This window comes from Ipomoea triloba, chromosome 3 (genome assembly GCF_003576645.1).
Source record: "Ipomoea triloba cultivar NCNSP0323 chromosome 3, ASM357664v1".
Lineage (NCBI taxonomy): Eukaryota > Viridiplantae > Streptophyta > Magnoliopsida > Solanales > Convolvulaceae > Ipomoea > Ipomoea triloba.
Window position 1 is genome coordinate 30,652,093 of NC_044918.1, and position 16,891 is coordinate 30,668,983.

Genomic DNA, 16,891 nt, shown 5'->3' on the forward strand with positions numbered 1-16,891 from the left:
CCTGAAATTTCAGACACATTCAAAGAGATTACTTGAATTCGCAATAGCCTGAAATAAAACTGACCATAATAATAAGTCAATAACATTTGACTGTGACCTCTTAGACGTATTAAATAACATATATTACGATAAATTGTATTTACTATTTAAAATAGGATTAAGACAATTGTATTGTTATCTGAATTGAGATTACACATATATTAGGATTTTATGTATCTAAGGCATCAATAGGTTCTCTTTGTTCTATGTGAATTTATTTTTCCCGGATTCAGGTGGTACGCAGTGAATGTTATATCTCGTGTTTAAGTTGTTTTGATTGGTCTACTACCCTACTTTTTGAACATTGATATCAAGAAATAAATAGAAAAATAAAATTAAAAAAATATGCATTAGGAATGACATCATGACAATAGGTTGGAGGTGCTTTGAAAAGATTACATTCACTACCTGACTCATCTTATACTTTCTCCATTCACCTCTATGAACTCTATCCCCGAGCCAAAGTGGGTGGACTTTTTCAAAATTCACACCCACTCCACCGGATGCATATATCCATCATTTATTATCTTATTAAAGAAATTTTAAAAATAAAAGTTAAATTATTTACACATAATAAATAATAAATTTCACTAGTTATATTAAAACACAAAATAGTAAAAGAAATGCAAAGTATGAAAATTAAAGTTTTAATATGATATTTTTATATGTGTGTGTGTGTGTGTTTTTTTTTTTTTTTTTTTTTGTAGTATCCCAACAATCGAGTGGTGTTGAGTATAGATATTATGTACTGAGATACATGTATGAGATTGTCACAAAATATTCATGTGTTGATTGTTTAGATGAGGTAAGTGAATTTAAAAAGAACTATGCATAGTTAAATTATAATTTATTAATTAACATATTTAATAATTTGATTAATGAAATTTTTTTGTAGACATTTGAACACACACCGTAATTTTAAACGAAATAAATGAAGTTCAAGACTGGTGAAATACTTTTTGGAAAAGTGCGTGTAACTTTTTTTAGATTAAATATTATCTATGCTAATGACCTTGTGATCTTGTGACACGAAGTAGCTCTCCCAAATGGGAGGCCATGTTAGTACTCAAAAAAATATTATCTTTTATTTTAATTAGTTAAGTATTGTTATTAATTGATATAATGCGCATGTTGAACAGTTATCATGATTTCAATTTTAAATGTGTGTTGATTGTTATTATTGTGTTGATAGTAATTAAGTATTGTGTTGATAGTTAGTTTTGTATAATTGTGAAGTTTAGAGTATATTAATATGTTATTGTGATGATATATATATTGTGTTGATAGTTAGTTTTGTAAAATTGTGAAGTTTAGAGTATTGATACGGATTAATTCCATGTACATAATGCGTAGGAAAATAGTATGAACAATGGAGAAAAGATTCACCAATTAGCTCCCAAATCACCTCTTTTATTGCTTAATAGGAATAATAATTTAGAGAGTGGAGAGAACTTTGGTTTCTAAGCTGTTTCTAGAGAGAGGAAGGAAATTAAAGGCTCCAAAAGTCCCTAACAATAAGGACTCAAGTCCCTTTTATAGTACAATACGCCCGCCATACGTATAGTACTCGTAGGGCCGTATACCCCGGGTATATTCCCTATCAAGTATATTATTGTGTTATTGTGAAGAGTATGTTGTATAGTTTGTTGTGTTGGTTTCGTAAAATTACGTACAAGCTTTTAAATTAAAAATTAGAGAAATTTGGAAATAAATTACTTTATTTAAAAAAAATTATAATACGCGAGGTAGAAAGGGTCGCAAATACCTATATATTTTTTTTTAAAAAAAACAATATCGAATTTTCGCGGATTCTCTGATCTTTCTGTACTAGTGCAAAAATTGAAATGTGAGATAGGATAGAATAAACAGAATGTCTTGCGAGATCCAATAGATGGTTCAGAGAAGAACAGTTACGAAACATAGATTCTAGGGTGAAGGTCTCCTTATGATTACTGCGCATTAAGGGTCAAAGAGAGGACAAAGATCTTCTAGTTGTGATTTTACACTATTACCCTCTATGTTTAACGCTGTTAACAACTTCATAACGGTAGGGAATAAATAAGTAGTTTCACTAATAACTTAAAGGTTAAATATAATCACACTAATAACTAAAAAAGTTAAGTGCATTCCACATGTATAATTATAGAAAAACTTATTTGATCTCCCCTCCCTTCCCATGTGTCTTGTTAAAAGATTTATTGTAAGTGATCAAGATTTTATAAAGAATCACAAAACTTCTATTGGAGTCCAAAGTAAAATTGCTCGCTTATTCACACCATGGTTACTTTCTTAAAGAGCATGTTGCACCTCTACTTGTCTTATGTATTATAGAGTGTGGAAGAAATTTTTGTGATTGCAATCCACGTTGGATACAAGAGAAATTCACAATCACTAGTCACTACGCGAATGAGCATACTGAATAAATTATACTCTTATGAACATTATATATATGATTTTAAATTGATAATTTTGAAATTGTGTTTTTTTGGTTCATGGGATTTCTCACCTTAAAGTCAACAAAGTGATTGGTACATCTATAATTTAAAACATATCAGATAGTAGTAGGTGCAAATTTCATAAATTTTCAAACAATACAATTCTAGCAACCATAATAATGAAATTTCAAGTAATATTTAGATTTAAGAATAGTGAGACAATAAAGGAGGTACCTTGTTTTTAATTTTGTTTCTATTACCGTCACTATATTTTATCATTTACAGTTTATACAATTAATTTAGTTTTCTAATCCTATTTTATTTGTCTAGTTGTGTATTATTACGAATAATTCTACTTATTTCACTTTTTCTCTTTAATACTCGGTACCTTTTAAATAATTTTTATTCTTATCATTTTATATTTAATAGCACTTAATACAATTTTTAAATATATAAATTTTATATATTAATATTGTACTTAAATATTACTCCGTACAAAGGATGAAACAATAAATAATTTGAATAAAATCTTGTCAATCAAACCAAAAAGAAGGGATTTTTTTTGTTGTTGTTGTGGTACGCAAGAGCGACTCAAAGGTCCCAGATTAGTAGATTCTTTTAGTGACAACGCCTCTTTTATCCTTTTTCAGCAAGATCTTGATTCCTTCCCGAGGCTAGTCCTGAATCATCGTTATTTTCTTAATTAATTATAAAAATTCAAATCCAAAAAAAGTCTAGCATGAAAGACTGATCCACTAGTCATTGCAGTCCTGTGTAGTCGATCTCGCAATTAATTGCAATTAATTATAGGTAGTGACTGATGATATTATCGTACGTTCCAACTCCTTAAATCCCCAACCAAACCACCTGCCCTACCTCAGAAATCATAAACATTTGGACAGAAAACGTACGAAGTTAATAATAATGAGACTAATGCAACATTATCATATTACGGATAGTTTTTTTTTTTTTAATATTTAATAAAGAAATAGGCATCCCAACTATTTTTAGAAAAGCCAATTCTACCATGGAGTTACATAAAGGGGTGTTAGCTAAATAATTGTTAGCTGATAGTTGTTAGCATATTAAATTAGTGGGTTTGACTAGTTGATAACATTAGCTGATTGTAGAAAATTGTTTGGTAAATTAGCTATTAGCTTAAAGCCGACTACATGCAAAATGACTTTTTCAAAATTGTTTAACCAAATAAAATAGATAATAGTGGTCAAATAAGTTAAAATTGGTTAATAAACTAATTATGTTATCAAACAGGATCAAAGTTTCATATTAATAATCGAATTTCTTTTAAAAAGTACAATTAAAGTATTTTTACCTATAATTTACCTCTTATTGTATGTTTTTTTTTTTTTTGAAACATTCATGATTCTTTATGAGGTAATGTCGGTTCTATACTTTGTCAATCTTTTCTGCCCAAAGAATCAAGCTCCCACCACTAGAGTTCGATCTTGCGAATACCCATTTGAAATGGTAATAGATGTGCCTTCACTTTACATAGTAGTTGGCTACAATTGTAGGTTATGTTGATAGACTTCCACATATGATTTTATTTGTATACATGGATGCCACATAGAAATAACTTGTATTTTTCTTTAATTTTTACTTATATGAAGGCATAAATTTTATAAAAATTAAAATAGTTTACGTGACATCCATGTATATAAAGAAAATTATATGTGGACATAGCTTACAATAGTAGGTAATTTATAGATAAAAAAGTGTTAATTACACTTTTCAAAAAAGAGTTTTAGGGCTAATATGAAGTTTTATGTAGTTTGAGGGTGCAATTAACTTTTTCAAAATAGTTTGATGGCTTATTTGACCATTTTTCTTATGAACTTTTATTAATTAGCTGTAACATCACTTAATTCATGAGTAACGAATTAAAATAAAATATTTTCATTTTTAAAAATTTAATAAATAATGTCTTAGAAAGTAAAAATTAGGTAGTGATTTCATTAGAGTAAAATATATAGCATTTTTGTAAGATTGAATGTATGTTTTTACAATATATTATACATCATGTATTGCTTTCAAAAAAAAATCAATAAACAGTTTTGTATAAAGTTGTTCATTTTAAAGCATAATAGAAAATATTATAAAATATTATAATATTGTATATTTTGTAAAGTTATATTTTGTATTTTGCAAGTAGTTATTATATTCTACCTTTATATATCTCAATCTAGCAATGCCTACAACATTATGAGTTTACCATATCATTTACTTGCGTGTTGGTGATTCCCTAGAATTTGATGCAACGATGCATTTAATGATCGTGGTAAGCAGTGGATAGAAAGTAGGCTGATCGAGTAAGAGTAGATCTTTTTTAGATTTTCGTTCTCTAAGATTGACACATGGGGATTGACTAATGTGCGGTCAAGCACAAGTGGCCAAGACATATAAGAAATTATATATCATCACTAGGTAAGAAATCATGATTAAAGTAAAACGCAGTAGAAACAAGCAAGTAAAGAGAGCAAGTAAACAACGCAACAAGTAAAACAATCAATGAGTAAAGGGGAACTTGGATTAAGCTTTCATTGCCTGGATGCAATGTAGAGTCATAGGTAGGAAATAGTGAAATGCATTAAGTCATTAACATGGTTCTTGGAAGATGTTATCCCATTGTCAAAGCCACAACACATAGTCTATTTGGCCTATCAAGTAGTAGCTAGAACCCCGCCCTTATTTTGGGCAAAGTAACAAAAAAACAAAGGTAGAAATTTATTTGAGTAAGGAAACATTAGATGAAGAAAACAAATTTGACATATTGAGATAGTGGAAACTAAACTTTGAAAGGTTTCCTATGCTATTTAAATTGGCTAGGGATATGTTTGTTGTTTTCATTTCCGTTGTGACTTTTGAATTTGCATTCAGTACTAGTGGAAGGATCTTAGATGCTTTTATGTGTTTCTGACTCTAAAAATTGAAAATTCTTGATGAAGTGGAAAGATTAGAAAAAGGTAAAGGTTTTTCTTCTAAGTTTTTTACTTTCTGTTTTCATTATTTGTTCTAAAATATCTATTTTCTTTTTACTTATGAATTTTGTTTTCCAGACAACTAGAGTTGGGAGTAGTGGACATGATTCTTCTCCTCTTTCAATGCTATAAATTTAATTATTTCCATCACAATAATTCATATTTTTTTTATTTACTTGATTTACATTTTCAAAACTAACATTATCCGTGTTTTGAGGTTGTGACTCTATGCAGGCTACTAAATGTTAATCACTTAATCAGTAATATGTCCCTAGTTGGTTATGTTGGAATGTGGTTTGGTTAAATTTTTAATGTTGCTACCATTACATTGCTCAAAAATAAAAGATAATTCCAGCAATGGTCCCCCGAGTATAGTGATTTCCCACATTTGGTCCTCGACTTTCTTTTTGGACAATTTAACCACCTGACAATTGTTTTTTTTCCAATGTTGGTCCTTCCGTCTTGTGGGTGTTAAGTTGACGTTAACTTGAGGGGCAAATGCGTCCATTCAGGCTTAGAGTGTATTTTCTTTCTTTAGTCTTCATTCCCTCTGTAAATAAGAGGAAAAATGACTCCTTCCATACGCAGCTTCAAGCCCTAGAAGCGAACTCCAGAGAATACAGCACGGTGAGTAGGTTCTTCATTCTGTCGGCATAGCAATGATATAGCAGCGCGATGTCTACAAGATATAAAGGTGAAAGTTCTTCATCGTCAAGAAATCATCAATACATCTACGGTGAGTTGGTTCCCATTCCAAATTGTGTATGTGGGCAACGTTTGAAGCTACAAACATCGTGGACTAACGATAATCCTGGCAGAAGATATTGGGAATGTTGTTTTGAAAATGTGAGTGAATTTATTTTTGTTAATTTTTTTTTCTGTTGAAAGAATTCTTTTTTCTTCTTTTTTTTTGGGAAATCTGAGGGGCAAAGGTGTGGTGTAAGGTTCATCAGTCTGGGTGCCTTTTGTTGTAGGGAGGTCAAAGGTGTGGTTTTGTTAGATGGCATGATGCTCCAATGTGCGCAAGGTCAAGAAAAATTATTCCTGGACTATTGAGAAGGATCAACCGTAATGAAGAAGAGATCGCAAAGCTGAAAATGAGGCTACAAGGATCTAGAGGAGGAAACAATGGTGGACAGTGCAAGTGCAAGGGTATTAGGATATTATCAGTGGTCTGCATTCTCTTATTTGTAGTGTTATGTGTACTTATAGCAATGATTGTCCCTAGTGGAAACAAGAACCTTATGTTGGGCAGTAGTTCTGGTTATTGAATAGCATTGTACTTATGACAATTGTGTTTCAAAAGGAATGACTTTGCAATGAAAATCTAGTTCTGGATAATGCAAACTGCTATACTATAATATGACAATTGTATGCAAACTGCTATACTATACATGAAAATGCAAACTGCTATATAGATCACATTACACATCAAAAGGATTTAGAGACATCCCATTACACATCAAAAGGCAATTGTTTAAGCATAACCTTAAAAACCTAATAGTTCATAATTGTCATTAGACTACATCATAATATAAGTTCATGATCAAACAAGGCTAGTGACCTAATAGTTCATAAAAGTCACTAGACTATCCAAAAAACAGTTTCTAAACAGCAATTTTAATCCAAAAACAGTTTCCAGGTCTTCAATTAATCTAAAGTGATTGGTTCTTTGTCATTCCCTGAGAATTTTGAGATGAATGTGGTTGTTGATCTTGTACGATACTTCCTCACTGTCATTTTCTTCCTAGCTGACTTCATTGGAGATTTTCCTTTTCTTTTTCTTCTTAATTGCTGGGTTCCATCACTTGTAATGGGCTGTTGAACTGCACATATCATCCAATTATAAGTGAGTAACCAAATTATAAGTTAATACTTATAAGTTAATGGGCTGTTGAACTACACATAGAACTTACTATGAACATTATCATGCATTAATTCTCCCACAACATTGACTGGAACTTGAACAGTGGTACTTAGTGAAGCTCCTACAATACAAAACTGTCAAATATTTGCATTTAGATGGAATATGTAAAATCAGTATACCATACCTCTACAAGTGTCCTCTGCCTGAATAAGGATTTGGTGCCATTGATCATCCAACACTTCATCTGGTATCTCCCATTCATTTTCTTCAACTTCAGGTTGAGTAACTTGCGTAATTACATCTGGTTGAGGGTCAACTTCAACCTCGACTTGAGGTTGCCCTTCAAGCTGGACTTCAGTTGCATCATTAGGTTGGGGTTCAACTGCAACCTGGATTTGAGGTTCACTTGGACTTGAGGTACTTCTTTTGGCTTGGACTTGAGGTACTTTTTTTGACTTTGAACTTGATTTTCTTCTTGTGACCTGCAAAATGATAATGTTAGTAACTGCAATCACTTTATGAAATTATCTATGGAAATTAATTAGAATTGAAACTAGTTTACCTGATTGACTGGCTTTGTGACTGGGTATTTTGGACAGTTTCTGCTGTTATGACCCTTTGCTTTACATTTAGTGCAGTGTAAACCAACATGGCTCCTTGACAAATACACTCCATTGTTACTTATCTCACCTCCTGACTTTATCCTCAACTTCCTAGGCCTTCCAGGCCTTGTAGTGTAGAGTGGTGGCAGTGGAGGTTGTCTACTAGTAGCAGGCCACTCTTCATACCCTGACATTGGCTTAATACATCCATCATATGTTTTCAAGTATGTAGAGATTAAGTAACAAGGATCCACATAATGCCAAATAGGTCCTTTGCCATTTTTTATCCATATTGCACACACAGCATGCTGGCAAGGGATGCCAGTGAGGTCCCATTTCCTACAAGAGCAGCTTCTCCTACCCAAATCAACTGTGTACTGCCCAGAATGTGTCCCAATTATCTCAAACAGCATGGGAGCACACTGATATCCTATTAGTCCACCTGCAGCCTTCTCAATATCATCAATTTTTTTCACAATATTAGGACAAATTATTCCTGTCCATTCAGCAGCTTTAGTTCTTGACTCAAATAGCCTTAGCATAATTTTTTTCCTAATTATCTCCAAGCAGTTAATCACAGGGCTTTCCCTTGCTGTCAATATCATTGCATTGAATGATTCTGAGATGTTATTGACCAGAATGTCACAGTTGGTACCTCCAGTGAAGTGGGATCTAGACCACTCTGATGGATGCTTATCAGCCAGCCAAGCAAAAGCATCTTCATCCAGATTTCTTAACTCTTGGAATGCTGCTGTGAAGTTATTCACTGTAGTGGCCCTAGCTGCCTTCCACAAGGCATCCTTGATAGCATTTGCAGTGAACCCAGCTACTCTCATGTTATTGTGTAAGTGTCTTACACAATACCTATGCCTAACTCCCGGTAAGACAGCTTGAAAGGCTTGCAGTAGACCCTTTTGTTTATCTGACATTATTGTGAAGTCATTCTGTGCTATGGGATCAATCTCCAAATCTGTCTTTAGATATTGTAGAAACCAACTCCAAGATTCCTTGTTTTCACCTTCTACAACTGCATAGGCAATGGGGAATATACTGTCATTTCCATCTATTCCTACTGCTGTCAACAGTTGCCCTCCAGTTTTACACTTCAAATGACACCCATCAAGACCAATTATTTTCCTACAGTGCTTAAACCCTACCCTTGTAGCTTCCCAGCAGATATACATCCTCATAAATCTCTTCCTTCCATCCTCTTCCATATCACTCAACTTCACTTTATAAACACACTTTGGATTAGTTCTTTCTATTTCCATGCAATAGCTCCAAATCCTATTGAAGTAGTCTTCTGCTTCATGTTTAATCTCACCTTTAGCTTTGACTAATGCCCTCCATGCTTGCTTCTTACTCAAGATATAATGGTCATCGGTTAGGACTTTCTCTAAAAAAGCATTAGTTTTCCATTCCATGTTTCCTTTAATTTGTTGTTTCCACCTTTTTGCAACAATGGTGGAATTGACCATTGAATTGTTTTGAGTCCTTACACAGCCATCATGTTTGTCCTTCAACACACTTATCCTCCAAGATTTATCATCTTTATTAAACCTAAGGGTAACTTGCCATGGGCAACTCTCATGCTTGCACTTTACCACACATCTAACTTTGTCATTCTTTACATATTTCATTTCCTTACCCTCTTTGATAGCATAATTTGTTATAGCTTCTCTAAATTCCCCTTTATCTTTAAAGGTCAATCCCAAGGCAAATTTAGGGCAAGTGCCTTCTCGGTCTTTCAGAAACTTTTGCCATTTCAACCCTCCTACCTCACCATCACTGCCCACCAAGTTCCCTTCATCAGAATAGTTAACTTCATCACATGGTTGGGGTTGCACTTGTACATTATCTTGTTGGGATTGAACTTGTACATTACTTAAGCCACTAAACTTTGCAGTAACATCTATATTTTTAACAAACAAATCATCATCATGCACATCTATATTCACTAAGTCCTCTGAGTTGTATTCCTCATCACTGTCATCAGATTCTTCCCCACTGCCATACCACTCAGAGCCACTGCCATCAGACCTCTCTTCACTGCCAGAATACTCATCTGCATCATCACCAACCCCTCCTTTAACAATCCATATTTCTAATACCTTGGGACTACAAGCTTGGCTAATTAAGTTCCAAACTTCAAAGTCTGTCACCAATTCTTTCAAGCCTACTTCAGTCAGTATAAAGTACCTCACCAATTCTTTCAAGCCTACTTCAGTCAGTATAAAGTACCTCAAACTTTCATCCATGGCATACCCTAGTTCCCCTACCTTCTCCCTTAAACAAATTAATCCCCACTCATCCTCTTCCATATCATTAAAATCACTAACACTGCCACCTAAATATTTTGCAGGTAAAGATTGACTAATCCTACCTCCATGTCTCAATTTAAGAGTAAAAATTCCTGAAAGTAAAGGATGACAATATCCAAAGCACTTTAGACTACTTTATATACTACCAAGAACTACTTTATAGTACAGACAACATATAATGGCACACTTTACAGTACTTTACATTAAATGATTTAAAAGAAAAAAAAACAGCAACAATGGTCCCTCCCATATGCATAACCAGACAAACATTGGTCCACACACCATTTTCAAACAAAAACTGGTCCCCACATGTACCTATACTTATACACAATATACAACACACATACACATCATATAATAAAGAACACAAACATCTGGTCCTCACTTCTACCATTTCCTTCTCTTATAGCATATAAAACCCACACATAACATATAAAACCCAAATCAGTTGCATCCAAAGTTTTGCGTAAACAACTGACCTGGTGGGCGAGTATCGCGACCAAAGTTTGCTTCCTTTCCTGTCGAATCCATCGATGTTCTTCGTTCTTCGACCATACGCTAAATACTCCTAAATATCAGTTCTTCGATTAGGGTTTTTTATTCGGAAATTGGGGGATTTTGTCTATCAGAAGGAACGCCAGTGTTGATATTAGGGATTTGGCTTGACTTCGCGTGAGACTAAAGAGGGAAAATACACTCTAAGCCTGAATGGACGCATTTGCCCCTCAAGTTAACGTCAACTTAACACCCACAAGACGGAAGGACCAACATTGGAAAAAAACAATTGTCAGGTGGTTAAATTGTCCAAAAAGAAAGTCGAGGACCAAATGTGGAAAATCACTATACTCGGGGGACCATTGCTGGAATTAACTCAAAATAAAAATCACACTGCTGATGTACGGTGTCATTAATTAGTATTCCTTGAATCTGAATTGATTGGGGATGGTAGAGGGTAATCTAGTATCTCACCCTTCCTTGCTTTCGTTTATCTTTTTGTTGGTCTCGGTGGTGATAAAAAGTCTAGAGGGGATATGTGTGAATAGACTTTTTAAACCTTTTCACACTTTACTAGATTAGCTCTAAGAGCATCTTTACCTGTGGTTTTTTCATGGGATATTGTCAGGATCATGCCAACAAAGCAGGTGAGAGAATAGGAGAGAGAATGCTTTTGTTTCTTCTGCAAGAAGTGGTTCATAGAACAGTAACATTCTGACATTTCTTTTGCTTTAACGCGCACAGCAACAGCCCATGCGGGTGCGTGCAGGGCACACGTCCGCATGGGCGTATCAGGCGCGCCTAACACTATGATTATTATTATTATTTTAAAACTTATATTTTTTTCTTTTTCCCACATTTTCTCTTTCCTAATCACACTTACAAAAACTCCTCAAATACCGCGAAATAACTCCATTGATATGGATGCTCTAAGTGAATTGTTGATCCCGAGGGGATGGATACTATACAAGCTCTAAGGTCAGACCAAGGAAGTAATTTAGCACACTTATAAGCAACTTATTGTATTCAAAGGCGATTGAGCAATCCAAAGAGGGCCGAAAGGTTACTCTAATTTTCTGGTAACGTTGAGTCGATTTTCCGGTGCTGTTGGTCCGCCGTTTGATCATTCCGTGGGAGATAAAACCAACAGTCTTGTATTTTGGAAATTGTGGCATCTTACAAATTTCTCTCTTGTGAGAATGTCTCACATATCCTTACCCTTGAGGCCGTCTCAGATCCTTATTCGTGAGTCTTGTCGGGTTAAGATGAAAATGTAATACTTATGCTGGAAAATGTAAAATACTAATTATGAATAAATTATTTGTTACTTATAAGAAAAAATGTAATACTTTTAAATTAAAATAAAATATTGGAGTTTAACCGTTGCTTATGAGAAAAAGTGTACTACTAATCTGAGATAAATTGATTGATTGTTAATTATTAGGAAAAAATACAATACTTATGAGCAAAAATGTGATACTTTTGATGAAAAATGTAATACTTTTCATCAAAATGTAATATTACGGTTAAAGAGTTATTTATGAGTAAAATTGTAATACTTATGAGATAAATTTATAATACTTTTGAAAAACTTGACATGTTCCACGGATGAAAATTCATGAAATAATCTAATTAACGGTTTTGATTTTAATACAATTTGAAATACGAATGGGCAATCATTATTACATAGATCATGGTCTGCACAGTTGTTGGACCATAAATAAAAAGTACATTTTTAATATACTAAAAGTACATTATTTGTGTACTTAAAGTACATTATTTGAGTATTGAAAGTACATTATTTGAGTACTGAAAATACATTATTTTATATACTATCAAATAATGTACATTCCGTACACAAATAATGTACTTTTAGTATATTAAAAATATACCTTATATTCATGGTCCGCACAGCTATGTGGACCGTGTTTCACACAATAATTTGTCACCAACGGGTAGAGGTGTTAGCGAACAGAATTTTCGGCAAACTACTCGTGTTCGTGTTCGGTAAGCGTTCATTTATTAAGGTAAACGAACATTAACAAACAAAATTTAGAGTTCGGTTAATAAACGAACAGAGTCTGAATAGTGGTAAGCTCGTTTGCTAAGAGATCGTGAACAAGCTTGTTTGTGTTTGTTTAGTAATGTTTGCGAACAAGCTCGTTTAGATTCATTTAGTAATGTTCGCGAACAAGCTCATTAAGTGTTCATTTAATAATGTTTGCGAACATTTTCACAAACATATATAGTTGTGTTGTTTGTTTGGTTATTGTTCGTGAACGTAGATTATGTCTTGTTTACGAACGAATTGGGTTCATGAACATATGAAGGTGTTTGGTAATTAAGTGTTCACGAACCTCTTCATGAACGTACACGAACATGTTCATGAACGTGTTCGCTAACGTTAACAAACACGTTCGTGAACATGTTCACGAACGTTAACAAACGCTAATGAATGCTTAACAAACAAACACGAACATAATTTTCAAAAACCTTAACAAACGAACACGAGCACTCCAAAATTCTTAACAAATGAACACGGACAACTTTCATTCGTTTATGTTTGGTTCATTAACAGCCCTACCAACGGGTTGATCGGGCAAAAAAAGATCCGTCCAAACATGACATTCCTAGCTACACTTCCAAATAGTAAGTTGTGAGCTTGAATCAACAAAAAGAAAAAAAAAAAAAAAAAGATTGCAAGATTAGTCCAATTATTAGATTATTATTATTGTTTTTTTTTTGGGAAAACTAATAATTAATAATGTTGATTTTCTGACCTAAGAACAGTCAGCAGGCGAGCCAACATAATCAGAAAAAAGGTAAGAGGTTGCCGGAAAAATACACTTAACAATGTCTCTCGAATTCCCTCATGTATATTTAAAAGTGTCCCCTTTTTACCGTGTCTTACGAGGCCTTTTAAAGCGGTCTGAGTGATCGTTGGACTCAGGCTCATTATTTATACATTTAATGAGCTAATAATGAACAGCAAATGCCCTAATTATTCTCTAATTATTGTTGGCCGCTACCCTGCTCCATGACATGCCTCATAATGGTCTTTACTCTTTCATTCATTACGCATTAATGACTTATCCCAGTGGGCTGTTTAGGCTCTTCAGCTTCCAGCCTTCTGCCGATTCTTATTGATCGACTCAAGCAACCTTCCGGCAAGATCAGTATGAGCTGATCTTTGGCATTGACAGGACGTACCCCTTCTTCTTCTCAACTTAACTCGTTCGATCCTTCCTTCCATCCGACCGACTCAACCGTCCAGCTCCCAATAACTGAGGCAACCGACTCACACACTCAGTCGACTAACCTACTCGACTCCACCCATCCGGATCACTCCATTCCCTCAACCGCTCATCTAGACGATATGCTCGACTTCCTTACTCGCTCGTTTGATCTTCCTGACTCCTCCACTCATCCGGCCGGTGTACCCCACTACACTCGACTGTTCTCACCTCCTTTTTTATCGGCCTGACGACATGAGCCATCTCGCACCACTTCGCTCGACATGTTCTCTCGCCCAATTCGGGTCCATATCCCATCAAATAACAAATGCAATCAATTTATATCATGATTCAGGATTCACATAGCATTATTGACCATGGATTGAAACAATGAGGTACAGAATTCATACTCTTAAGATACATAATTTCATAACACAAAACAGAAAAAAAAAAAAAAAAAATCAAAACACAAGACACATAGCATAGCATTATGGACCCAGCTGGATTGAAAAGACGACTTATATAATTCATACTCGTAAGGTTCAAAATTTCATAATACAAGACACAAAAATCATAATACAAGACGCATGCACGTGTTATATATTTACTTATTTTTCAAATTGATTTAGGTGCATAACAATTGTTATACCATGGACCAGGGTTCATATTACATTGTGAACAGTAATACAAAAATTATATACCTTCAGTTAACACATTCTATACCTAACTACCTACAACTAACAGTTTCTCTACATTAAACAAATAACTTGATAATAGCATACCATGATATAATTTGCCCATAATTTGTGTTCATAAGCCCAAAATTTCGCATCACAAGACACAAAAATTCATAACATTAGACACAATTATTAAATTGTTTTAGATACAGAATTCATATTCATTAAGGCACATAATTTTATAACCCGAGACACAAAAAATCATAACACACATAAACACATAAACAAGGCTCTATAGTGCAATGTAAACGATATGGTCCATGTATAATGATTGATTATTCTTTGGGTAACAAATTTGGGGGTAGATTGGGGCGGCCCGTTTCTGAAATTTCTTTGATTACTAGGCTTCTAGCCCGATTGATGGTCATGAAACACAAGTATAAATGTTCTTCCAATTCATCGAGCTGCTCAATAAAGCTGATGTCATTCTTCTTTAGCTGTTGCGCCACTTCTCCACCGGCTTGGAGCTGATCTTTGCTTTTCTCAAGCCAAAACCGGGCAGTGGCGTGCATGTCTTCCAGCTCATCATTTAGCCGAGCCACCAGCCGGCTAATGGTATCCAAGTCTTTGATTAGTATGTAAGCACCCTTTGCGGCTACATCTAGCTGACGTGACCACTTAGCCAGCTTCTTAGTCGACAGCCGCTCAATGAAAGGCGCCATTAAGCTCGGAGCAGCCACTAGAATGGCTATGGCGTGAAATGCGAGAATTACTGTGAGGGAGACAGTTAAAGCCCCTAAAAATACGGCTGAGCCGAGCTTTATTTTTCTTACTAAGCGGAGCTTAGAGTGGGTCCGGTCGCGGCTCAGCTCGAGTTTCTTGAGCAACTCGGCGCAATCGGCTTGCATCGCTCGAAATCGACTCGGAGATGAAGCGGATGGAGCAAACGGGTTGGGCGAGTTGGAGAACTCAGTGAGCCGGGAGTGAGTTTTGGGTGAGAAATGGGCATTGTGGAGCGAGTTAAGAGAGGCTTTAAATGATTTATATTTTCTGCGCGTTCCATCAACATCTTTTAGTAACAGGCTACAAAGTAAGGAGGCTTCAGCTGTTACTTCAAAATAATTGATTAGTAACGAGCGGTACTCAGTTCGAATATGGGTGGATTCAAGTATCCTAGTGATCGTAACTTGATCTGGATCTAGCAAATGTTCTACGAACAGTCGATATGATAATAGTCGGGTAGAAGAAGTAGATCCCATTATATTACACGGGGATGAATGTCCTTGGCTAAATGCAAGTACATTTGTCCAAAACTCAATGTAGGACTCGGTTCGGAAAGCATTGGCATACTCTTCCCTGAGGTCCAAAGCCACATGATTTGTGTTATTAATCCCAGTTGCTGCACCACATTATAATTCACTAAACTTATTAGTATCATAAAGAAAGTTGGGGAAAAAAAGTGTGTGTGTATATATACACACACATATATATATATATATATATATATATATATACTTATGATCAAATGAGTCCACCATATCTCTGAGTTCGTGTGAACAGATCTGAACCATTGAATATTTGAAATCAATGGCTTAGATTAGATTTCGCGGACTATGCAACTGTGCACACTGACTTAGAGAAAATAGTGAACTCACCTGAACAATGGCACATACATATAAGCTTACCGTTCATGGCAAACAGTTTACGCATTCTTGAGCGAATTCTCATCTTTTTAATTTCAACGCTGAAAAAACAAGACAATAGATAAATAAATTCCTTATTGATTTTATGGACAGAAACTTTATTTAAAAAAAAAGGATAAGAAACAAAATAAATAGGACCAATGAATAAATAAATAAGAGGTTATAGAAATTTAAAGAAAGATAGCCTAAATATCCTTTAAAATCTATGGAAATTATTGGAGCTACCTATATACTATGAGAAGGTAGCTAGAAATCGGAGAATCCCAAATGAGAATTTTCTCTGATCTCTTTTATAGCTAGGAAGATCAAAGATGTGATTAAAATCAAAAGAATAATATAATATAATGGTTTTTGCTTACAAGAAAAGTGATACTAATTTATTACGTTTTGTGAAGAAATAATTGGATTAATTTATTATTATTTTTATTTATCTTAGAAGGCAAACTACAAACTATTTGTGTCTCAAAAAATATTTTTTGAAGAGCACCACTGCACCAATAATAATAATAATAATAATAAT

The 16,891-nt window shown here is 34.3% G+C and overlaps 1 protein-coding gene and 1 long non-coding RNA gene across 2 annotated transcripts; one reads left to right on the plus strand and one right to left on the minus strand.

Annotated features, from left to right (window-relative positions):
• Window positions 1–6,208: 6,208 nt before the first annotated feature.
• On the plus strand, window positions 6,209–6,814 carry LOC116014526. Its single transcript, XR_004097403.1, has 2 exons — window positions 6,209–6,319; window positions 6,448–6,814. It is a non-coding gene; the product is annotated as an uncharacterized LOC116014526 (long non-coding RNA).
• Window positions 6,815–14,966: 8,152 nt separating this feature from the next.
• On the minus strand, window positions 14,967–16,639 carry LOC116014155 (UPF0496 protein At3g49070). Its single transcript, XM_031254157.1, has 3 exons — window positions 16,597–16,639; window positions 16,354–16,412; window positions 14,967–16,067 (listed from the first exon to the last, which is right to left on the minus strand). Exons 2-3 carry the CDS (start codon window positions 16,394–16,396, stop codon window positions 15,004–15,006), a joined length of 1,107 nt encoding a protein of 368 aa, XP_031110017.1. The 5' UTR covers window positions 16,397–16,412; window positions 16,597–16,639; the 3' UTR covers window positions 14,967–15,003.
• Window positions 16,640–16,891: the final 252 nt, after the last annotated feature.

Bases quoted from the DNA above. Each gene is read 5' to 3' on its own strand.
- LOC116014155 (XM_031254157.1), bottom strand. From the start codon at position 16,396: ATGAGAATTCGCTCAAGAATGCGTAAACTGTTTGCCATGAACG. The intron at 16,068-16,353 runs GTAAGCTTATAT...AATGTGGTGCAG, and splicing joins TAAACTGTTTGCCATGAACG to CAACTGGGATTAATAACACA.